We start from the raw sequence: 11,380 nt of genomic DNA on the forward strand, positions 1-11,380 counted from the left end.
CAAGACATTTCCATCCACAGAACTGCTGCTCACTTTGTTTTTTGTTTTTGGCACCATTCAGAGTAAATTCTAGAGACTGTTGTGTGTGAAAATCCCAGAAGATCAGCAGAAATACAAAAACCAGCCGTCTAGCACCAACAATCATCCATGCGATTATCTAATTAGCCTATCGTGTGGCTGCAGTGCATAAGATCATGCAGATATGGGTCAGGAGGTTCAGTTAGTGTTCACGTCAACCATCAGAATGGGAAAAACATGTGATCTCAGTGATTTGGACCGTAGCATGATTGTTGGTGCTAGACAGCTGGTTTAAGTATTTCTGTAACTACTGATCTTCTGGGATTTTCACACACAACAGTCTGTAGAATTTACTCTGAATGGTGCCAAAAACAAAAAACATCCAGTGAGCGTCAGTTCTGTGAATGGAAATCCCTTGTTGATGAGAGAGGTCAACAGAGAATGACCTGATTGGTTTGATCTGACAAAGTCTACGGTAACTCAGATTACCACTCTGTACAATTGTGGTGAGAAGAATGCTATTCTGTGTTGGTGCTGTTATGGCAACACGAGGGGGGGCTACAAAATATTAGGCTGGTGGCTGTAATGTTGTGGCTGATCAGTGTATAACTATATACATATATATAAATGCTAGATAAACAAAAAATTGTCAAATAAATGTATATTAATTAATAGAAAACATTTTAATATATAAAGTTTGCTAGATTTAAGCAGTGGAATTCTGTGAAGTCTGTAAAAAGGGTCCATTAGAGTTGTGTGTGTGATTGAGAGTGTGTGTGTGTGTGTGTGTGTGTGTGATTGTACCATGCATGGCATATCTCTGTCCAGACAGCAGTTTGACCAGCGCCCAAAAAGCATCTTCCTCATTCATATAGATAAGCAACAGAGCAGTGATCTGACTCATGCCCTGACAATAGCCCACCTCCTACAGACACAATGAGAGAGAATATTTAATATTCAGCATTTTATAAAATGACATAAAGACCTCTATTTTGGTGACCGTGCAAGGTGCAGTGCAACAACCGGGGGCTATCACTTATCCAACTTTTGTGAGAGTGCTAATTCTAAGTGCACTTTTCGTGCCAGTGCAAGTGGGCATGGGTGGGAGTGTTTGCGCTGTCTGCCGGTGTATGCAAATCAAGTGAATTATCTTGAGAAAGGTAATTGCGCCAAGACGTTTGAGAAGCACGTCAAATCTCAGTAGGACATAGGGCTGGCCGATATTTCTTAAATTATATCTCAATTTATTTCAGCCTATTGACAATATTTCATATATATCTCGATAATTGTGCATTTGCTCTAAAATGGCTCAAACTTTTTTTGTTTTTTTAATCAGAGGACCCATCATTTCATCCAAACAACCATTGTAGCCAAGTAGATTCAATATTTTAAAGACATTAAATAAACATCTATTTAAAAACGATTCGTTTTTCATTAAATAGACACTAGGGAGAATGAAATTCAATCATTTTCATTGATATGCACTTTATATTTATATTTCATTTAAATCGATACATAGTAGCTTAATAAAAAGCATTATATAAATGATTAATTATTTGAAATATCCTTCAAATGTTTTTACTAATACATTTTTGTGAATGAACAAGGAGTGCAAAGCTGCTTCACTGACTTATTTTTGAAACCCCAGTTGAACATTGCATAAAATTAAATTATTAGAGTAATGCGTGTCCAAATATGAGATCCACGCAACCCATGTATCATTGAATAATGTCGCTTTTAATACGCTTTCTGTTCTTTACAGTTAGTTGTTCAAAAACAACAACAAATCATTCTAATCACGCATAGCATGGATGAGTTAAGCCATTCGAGTCCACTCTCGTTAACAGTTCATCTACAGATGCTCTTTACGGAACTGTCAATTTTCTTAAAGAGACGGTACCGGTTTTAAGCATATGTTAAAATCAGTTCCTGCATTTGCAGTTTGGCGATTCCACCCACAGATACTGTATCAAAGAGCAATTAATCACTTTAAACACTAGCCAAGTCTGTGTATCAGCAGATTCATAATAATAATAAAATAGGCCTATAATAATAATAAAGGAGACGAGAGCCAACAGTCCCAGAGAGGCCGATAGAGAACATAATATGACTCATACCTCTCGGTCCGGAGCAGCACAGATGACGATACATAGAGCAGGGAATGGATTGCACACAGTCCATTTAACACTACTAAATTATTATGAATGAGCTGTCTTTATTTATATCGACATTGCTTGACAGAAAATGAAATATACTGTATAAGAGGATGCAGAAAGTTTATCAACAGGAGAAGAACCTCAGAATTAAATTACACTTGAACCAGCCCATTAGCGCTTTCTGCGTGATTTCGCCAACCCACTTGTGCTTAGACTTAGCCCATACTTGTATGAAAATATAAAAAACTTTATGGCCATGCCCACTGACTTTGTGCATATGACGGATCACACAGAGCTGTGCTTAAGACATAGCACTCTTAAAATAGGGCCCAAAATCACTTATTCACATTGTGAAATTGGGTTAATGGCTCTATTTGTCTTTAGTACAAATGCATTTTACTGTCTTTATAGCTCCACCCACTGTGAAATCTCATTGGTCCAAAATCCCGCTCCACGTAGCTGTTTTGATTGGCTGTGATTGTGTCATTTGTTTCATGATTGAATCTGGAGTCATATTGTGCTTTGTCATGAGGACACTCAGAACACAAGTCCAATAAAATGTGTATACCACTACAAGTCGAATAAATCTAAATGCAAGTGTAGACTTCAAAGGACGTCCAGTGGGAAATCTCCATTGTTACTGGGGACACAATTTAGTCTAACAACATCCTGAAATCAAACTGTATCTTAATCATTTTGCTGTAGAAGTTTTATTATAGGATCAATATTAAGAAAAAATAAAATAGTTGTGGGTATTTTTGACTCACCGTGTTATAAACAGAGTATGCCGTGAGCACATGAAACAGATCCTGCTGTCTGCAACACAGCACACAAACAATCATGAACAAGTCCTCCATTCTGCATTTCTATTATATATGTCAAGGATCATTTTGTTTTAGCACATTTCTCCCTGTGCTCTGCCCTTCTCCTTTTTGTCTTTTCTTGTTTTTCTGTCTCCTGGATGTATAAGACCACACTGTGAGAATAATTTGACTCTTTCACATCTCCACAGGTAAATGTCACATCTGTCAATAGGAGCACTTTAGCCCTGTCACAATCCAATACTCTAATAACTAGAAGAGAATGGAGGGGTGTGGGCATCTCTCGCTCCATTGCTTTCTCAACGTTTTCAATTCACATGTCGGTACAGTGCAGCAGTTTTATGGCTGTGATAAATGAAAGCGTCACAGAAGAGGAGTTAAAAAAATATATTTTACACTCAAGGGTCCTGTTACAAAGAGACAGATTAAAGCCCTACACTAAAAGAGCTCGGTAAAAGATTCACATGGAGAGTCACCATCAGTAGTGTAATACAGTCAAAAGGCCTGCTCAAACCATGTCCGATTTGAGTTACTACACAACGCAAAAATAAAGGCTCATTTATTTATCTTACCAAGGTATTTATACGGTTTGACTGGTATTCTCTTTTTTTTTTTTTTTTCAAATTTTGTTTTCCTTGACTTGCAGTTCTGAATCTGAAGTGTGTGTTTACATAATTGTCACTTTAAATTAAACTCCCAGAATAAAGTATTTACAATTTTTTTTTTTGCACTATTCACATCAAGTAAATCTTTTGGGGGTACATGATATATCGGTGGCCGATATATTATTGGCCAATATCTGGAAAAATCGAAATATAATTTTTGTGCAGGTAGAGTGATTAATTCGATATTAGCTCTAGGTTCTAGCTCTAGGATAAAGGGTTAAAAAAGTACAATTATCAGTTATTGGTATTGGCCACAATGACCTGTGAATTATAAGTTATCTGCCATAATGACCTGTGAATTATAAGTTATCTGCCATAATGAGCTGTGAATTATAAGTTATCTGCCATAATGAGCTGTGAATGATAAGTTATCTGCCATAATGAGCTGTGAATTATAAATTATCTGCCATAATGAGCTGTGAATTAGAAGTTATCTGCCATAATGAGCTGTGAATTAGAAGTTATCTGCCATAATGAGCTGTGAATGATAAGTTATCTGCCATAATGAGCTGTGAATGATAAGTTATCTGCCATAATGAGCTGTGAATGATAAGTTATCTGCCATAATGAGCTGTGAATGATAAGTTATCTGCCATAATGAGCTGTGAATGATAAGTTATCTGCCATAATGAGCTGTGAATTATAAGTTATCTGCCATAATGAGCTGTGAATTATAAGTTATCTGCCATAATGAGCTGTGAATTATAAGTTATCTGCCATAATGAGCTGTGAATTATAAGTTATCTGCCATAATGAGCTGTGAATGATAAATTATCTGCCATAATGAGCTGTGAATTATAAGTTATCTGCCATAATGAGCTGTGAATTAGAAGTTATCTGCCATAATGAGCTGTGAATGATAAGTTATCTGCCATAATGAGCTGTGAATGATAAGTTATCTGCCATAATGAGCTGTGAATTATAAATAATCTGCCATAATGAGCTGTGAATTATAAATTATCTGCCATAATGAGCTGTGAATTATAAGTTATCTGCCATAATGAGCTGTAAATTATAAGTTATCTGCCATAATGAGCTGTGAATGATAAGTTATCGGTATCTGCCATAATGAGCTGTGAATTATAAATTATCGGTATCTAACATAATAAGCTGTGAATCATAATTTATCGGTATCTAACATAATGAGCTGTGAATTATAAGTTATCTGCCATAATGAGCTGTGAATTATAAATTATCGGTATCTAACATAATGAGCTGTGAATTATAAATTATCGGTATCTGCCATAATGAGCTGTGAATTATAAGTTATCTGCCATAATGAGCTGTGAATTATAAATTATCGGTATCTGCCATAATGAGCTGTGAATTATAAATTATCGGTATCTAACATAATAAGCTGTGAATCATAATTTATCGGTATCTAACATAATGAGCTGTGAATTATAATTTATAGGTATCTAACATAATGAGCTGTGAATTATAAATTATCGGTATCTAACATAATGAGCTGTGAATTATAAATTATCGGTATCTAACATAATGAGCTGTGAATTATAAATTATCGGTATCTAACATAATGAGCTGTGAATTATAAATTATCGGTATCTAACATAATGAGCTGTGAATTATAAATTATCGGTATCTGCCATAATGAGCTGTGAATTATAAATTATCGGTATCTGCCATAATGAGCTGTGAATTATAAATTATCGGTATCTGCCATAATGAGCTGTGAATTATAAATTATCGGTATCTAACATAATGAGCTGTGAATTATAAATTATCGGTATCTAACATAATGAGCTGTGAATTATAAATTATCGGTATCTGCCATAATGAGCTGTGAATTATAAATTATCGGTATCTAACATAATGAGCTGTGAATTATAAATTATCGGTATCTAACATAATGAGCTGTGAATTATAAATTATCGGTATCTAACATAATGAGCTGTGAATTATAAATTATCGGTATCTAACATAATGAGCTGTGAATTATAAATTATCGGTATCTAACATAATGAGCTGTGAATTATAAATTATCGGTATCTAACATAATGAGCTGTGAATTATAAATTATCGGTATCTGCCATAATGAGCTGTGAATTATAAATTATCGGTATCTAACATAATGAGCTGTGAATTATAAATTATCGGTATCTGCCATAATGAGCTGTGAATTATAAATTATCGGTATCTACCATAATGAGCTGTGAATTATAAATTATCGGTATCTGCCATAATGAGCTGTGAATTATAAATTATCGGTATCTAACATAATGAGCTGTGAATTATAAATTATCGGTATCTGCCATAATGAGCTGTGAATTATAAATTATCGGTATCTAACATAATGAGCTGTGAATTATAAATTATCGGTATCTAACATAATGAGCTGTGAATTATAAATTATTGGTATCTGCCATAATGAGCTGTGAATTATAAATTATCGGTATCTAACATAATGAGCTGTGAATTATAAATTATTGGTATCTGCCATAATGAGCTGTGAATTATAAATTATCGGTATCTAACATAATGAGCTGTGAATTATAAATTATATTAAATTATATTATTGGATAGTAATTGGGGAAACCAAAATATTATTATTATCCTACCAATAGTGTTTAATTAGCTAGCAGGTCCAGTTTAAGAGTTAAAACACCAAAAGTTAAATTACCGGTTGTTGGTATGAGTTGTGAATTATTGGTTATTTTATAGGCCCATACATTTATAACCTAACCCTATCTGTGCACCCCCAAAATTTTTATAATTCTCTGAAATTTTTTTGATAACTGAATTAATTGTCCACATGCAAACAATAAACATAACCAAAAATTTATAAAAAATAATTCATTTATTATTTTGAGTCATCCCTCAATTTGTAAACACATACAAAACACTCACGTAATTCCTGTGGAAGGAGTTTGCTCCAAACAGTTCTTTATGGGTAGTAACATCACATCCCTTTCTGGTATGCTTGTGTGTATCACGTGAAAGTTACTGGGTTTACAGAATTTACATGGTTATGACGAGTTGAAAGATTGGATATAATTATGCGCAGACAAGGTTGGAATTAATCACACTAGTCTTGTGTTAACCTGTATACCGTTTACATTTAAATTAATGTTCCCAGTGCAATACCTTGCCCCATAGACGTCCAGTGTTTTACTGTAAATAACATTTATGTTTGTATTAATAAACAAAGGGACAAATCAAAATTATTTTCCATGTACAAGCTTACCTTGTATCGAACCCAGAACATTCTTTTAAGAAAAATGTCATTAAAAACTGCTAAACAGTCCTATTATTTTACCTGCAGCAATGAGATTTTCTTCCTTGACAGTTATGTTGAAATGATAAATGGTCAATACAAAACAAAAGATCCAACTAATTTGTATGAAGTTCAATTAGCAACAGTGGGGTAAAGCACAAAACAGATCAATGATGCATATCTGATGCAGTAATAAAATGTAATACACTCACTTGACATCATAGCGGTGCATGAACATGATGTGATCTCTGTATGTACGATTCACATCCAGATCAATCTGACGAATATCAGGAGACAAACTCTTCGCTCTGACCTTCAGTTTCTAGAGAGAAAGATTACACACTCAATATTCACCACGGATAATGTTTATTAAAGCTGACGATTTATTAAATCAATGGAATACTTACTAAGTGTTTAAGCTTAAACACTTAAGAAATATAGAAAAATATCTTAGCTCAGTAGGTCCTTAAAATGCAAGTGAATGAAGCTCCATAGAGAGTCAGCATAAACGTCATTGATACGACTCCAGCGGTTAAATTAAAGTATTTTAAAGTGACACGATCACTTTAGGAGCTAAAAAGATAAATATTTAAGTACTTTTTTAAACTCTAAATCAGACAGAAGAGCAGTGCTGTTTACAAGTGAGAAGGAAGAATGATGTACAGAAGCTTAATTGGTTTTTGGTTTAGATCTGTATTGATCTGTTTCTTTACACACAATAGTGCATTTGTGTGCTTATCCTGGATGTCTCAACCGAGAGGAGAACGTGAGATTACGTCAGTATCATGGCAATGCGAATACATCACATGAGAGACCGCTTGGACTCCACCCTCAAATGAAGCTTAACGGAAGCATTTAATGATAGCTACACAGTAGTTAAATATTGATAATTTTTCACACCAAAAGTGACCGTATCGCTTTAGATGACATTAATTTAACTGCTGGAGTCATACTGATGACTTTTATGCTGACTGTCTGTGATTTTTGGAGCTTCAAAAGAGAAATCTCCATTCACTTGCATTTTATGGACCTACTGAGCTAAGATATTTTTCTATTTTAATTTTTAAGTTCTGGTAAAGAAAGTCATGTACACCTGGAACATTAAGAGGGTGAGTAAATAATGAGAGAATGTTCATTTTTGGGTGAACTATCCCTTTAAATTATCCATTTCAAGTTGTTTTTTATAAGTCAAAGTATTTTTTATTTTTTTTCAAACAATATGGGCAAATTAGCTTTAAAAAAGGTAACTTGAGCCAAAAGGTGAGGTGTTTGCATCCCTGAATATGTTTACATACTCTATATTAGAGGTCGACCGATAGAGGATTTTTCAGGGTGATGGGAAAGGCTGATAACCGATTAATCTGGCGATAGCTTTAAAAAAAAACATTCATAGAATGTCCAAAAGAATTCTTATTCTAATAATAAATAAAATAATAAAATTTTTATTCTTTTCTCACTATGACGGGCACAGACAAGAGTAAAAAAATGAAAATATGAGATGCGGTTTATTGCTCAAACAAAATCCCAATAATAATACAAAAAAGAAAACGTGGAGCATAACAAGGGAACTTTAAGTACAAACAAGTCCGATATACACTGGGGACTCTTATTTTGCAATTACAAAATAATGGGAGAAAAAAATGTAAACTATCGGCAACCATCGGCATCGTTTTTTTTTTGATAATGATAGTTCCAAAAAGCGACTATCGGCACAGATTAATCGGTAAAACTGATATATTGGTCTACCTCTAATTTATATAGAAAGATAGATAATACACTATTTAGTATACTATACTATTGAATACTAAATCAATATGTTTGCCAACCAATAGCAGATATTTTTGGAATTACATTACATTACAAACTTCAACTTTAATAATGTCTGAAAGTCTTATTTTATTTACATTGTAAAACTTTATTTACATAAGTTTTTTTATGGTCCCATTTTATTTTAGGCTTCTTTAATTATTTTACACCTACATTACAAAATGAAGCATTTGATACAATGTACTTAAAGTGTAAAATGGACTGCAAGTTGTGTTTTCTGTCCAGTCAGACTGATCTGATATTTCCCTATGCTGTGTGTGTGTGTGTCAAACCACATAAGTGGTACATTCAAAATCTCAGGAACTGGTTATTTCAGGAAGTCATCCTTAAGCATAGAATTTGTGCTTGCCTATTTTACACTTCTGTCAAATCAAAACTACAGTAGCTCTTAAGAAAGTCTTGAATAAGCTGTATCAACTAAGTGTGTGTGTGTTTACCTCATAGAAATCCTTCTTCTCCTCCTTAATTTTGGGGATGTCGAGAAGCAGGCACCAAACCTGACCTCTGAGCTGCAGTGGAATTCCCTTATAGATCCTTCTTAACAGCTACACACAAGACAAAAAAATCTCATGTAAGTGTGTTTTTTGTTCAAATCTATTAATCGGTCTTATGTCAGAAAGGTGCAGAAGTCTTTTTTTTTTTTTTTTTCAATTGAGAGGAAGTTAAGAGTTCACACATACAGTACGCTTTATATCTTTGTTGAGATATAAGGTGTGGCCGGGCCGTGAGGGTGCACGCCTGGCACTGAGTTGCCCCAATCAGCGGGAAAGAGAGATAAGGAGCAGCCGGGGACGCCAGAGGGAGAGAGAGGCACGCAGCAGTGTTTGTGTGTGCACGTTTATGTTTCGGTTATGATGAAAAGCACTTCTATGTTGTGTTCTGTTGAATTTAAAAGTCTTTTGGTTGGATTTTGCTGTCTCCCGCAACCTCCTTTGTTGAAGAGCTATGAACCTGGTTACATTGGTGCCGAATCCAGGGAAGGAGGAAGGATACGCTGTCATGGATTCCTCGCCGCTGCCATCTGCCTGGAGGTAGAGGCAGTACCGGCGCTCCCTATAAGCAGACTATGCAGTCTGCGTAGGGCACCAACTACCTAGGGGGGCACCATCTTTCTCTAGGAGGGCACTAGAAAGTCCACCAGCTGCCCTTACTCGCACGTTATATTCTATTCAAGGACCCGACAGCAGTTGCGGAACACAGATGATCGCTTTGTGCTCATATCACGCGAACCTCTGCGTAGGGCATCAATTTGGCCAGCGGCGGCCATGGGCGGAGGAGCCCGCTGCCGTCCTCCAGGAGAGAACCAGAGTGTTTTTCTTTTTCCTCTCTCTCTCTCTCAGGCTCTCCCGCTCTATTTCTCTCTCCCCTCTCCCTCCCCTTCTCCTTCTCCGGTTCCCAGGATGCGGGGAAGACCAATCGGCAGCGGAATGGTCGAAGGGGCAACTCCTCCCCTCCAGGAAGGTGGGGGAGTAGGTCAGGCCGGTTGATTCCCCAGCCTGAATTGGCCGTTGGGGGTATGTGACGAGGAGGAGGGCCTGGCCAGGCCGTGAGGGTGCACGGCTGGCTCCGAGTTGCCCCAATGAGCGGGAGAGAGAGAGAGATAAGGATCAGCCAGGGATACCAGAGGGTGAGAGAGTGAGGCACGCAGCAGTGTTTGTATGCGTGCATTTATGTTTTGGTTATGCTGAAAAGCACTTTTATGTTTTATTTTGTTGAATTAAAAATCTCTTGGTTGGATTTCGCCATCTCCCGCTTCCTCCTCTGTTGAAGAGCTACGAACCTTGTTACATAGACATAACAGCAGTAGGAGTGAGTGTGTCTCACAGGTAATTGTGCAGTCAGTGAAGATTAAACTCCCATCAGAGGGCAGATTAAGTGCTCAAAAGCAAAATGCTGAACCCACAAAAGCTAATGGCCGGAGTGAATCGTCTCTACGCTACAATAAAACTCACTGCACTGAAACTGAGAGAGTGATGTACGACTGTGGAGGGGGGGAGAGGTAAATGAGAGGAATGAACACTCTTCCGTTTTCTCTTTACATCTGTCCACATTACTGCAGCTAAGTGAATTCCTGAACATCTTTTTCCCCCTCAGGGCCCATCTGAGACTGTGTATGTGTGAAATTGATGGCTGCTGAGTAGCTCATTCACGATAATGATAAAGATGATATTAATAATCTTTGGGAGAGCTCTTGAGGTGATTACTAACTGACGGCAGCACATATCCCACAACCACACAGCGAAGGAGTGGGTGTGTGATTCTGTCTAATCTCGCCCATCACAGTGAAACGAGACGATTAAGAGTGTTTGCTTGTTTGAACGAAACAAGACATTACAAATCGGCAGGTGTCTGAGTGTTTATTTGTGTGTGATTTATATGTTGATGCAATATTGGTTTTGTAATTGCAAATATGTTGGTAGACTCCATCTGTGAGACAAAAAAAACAAACACTTTATACAAGATGTCTGAGAAGTGAATGTGTGTTTGTGAGCTGTGTATGGAAAAATCTGAACTCAACACACATGTGCTGAACAATACTATATTATAAAGCTATAGCGCAGCTATATAGATTAGCTATAGTAGCAATAGTCACCTCAAATTTTTGTGGTAACCAATATTATGCCACAAAAGCTGTCGATTGAGCTTAAATGGTATTGA

At 36.3% G+C, this 11,380-nt stretch overlaps 1 protein-coding gene across 3 annotated transcripts in view; it reads right to left on the reverse strand.

Moving 5' to 3' along the window:
* LOC127638912 (USP6 N-terminal-like protein) overlaps nucleotides 1-11,380 on the reverse strand; it is an 88,193-nt gene that overhangs the window by 13,746 nt on the left and 63,067 nt on the right. For all 3 annotated transcript variants that reach the window (XR_007969907.1, XM_052120667.1, XM_052120666.1), the window contains 4 exons: nucleotides 9,160-9,267; nucleotides 7,108-7,217; nucleotides 2,942-2,990; nucleotides 823-943 (listed from right to left, as the gene is read on the reverse strand). Coding sequence is in view for 2 of the 3 variants with exons in the window: in XM_052120667.1 (XP_051976627.1) it covers nucleotides 823-943; nucleotides 2,942-2,990; nucleotides 7,108-7,217; nucleotides 9,160-9,267 (388 nt within the window). In the remaining variant the exon portion in view is untranslated. The remainder of the gene's footprint in view (nucleotides 1-822; nucleotides 944-2,941; nucleotides 2,991-7,107; nucleotides 7,218-9,159; nucleotides 9,268-11,380) is intronic.

Source organism: Xyrauchen texanus, chromosome 47 (genome assembly GCF_025860055.1).
Source record: "Xyrauchen texanus isolate HMW12.3.18 chromosome 47, RBS_HiC_50CHRs, whole genome shotgun sequence".
Lineage (NCBI taxonomy): Eukaryota > Metazoa > Chordata > Actinopteri > Cypriniformes > Catostomidae > Xyrauchen > Xyrauchen texanus.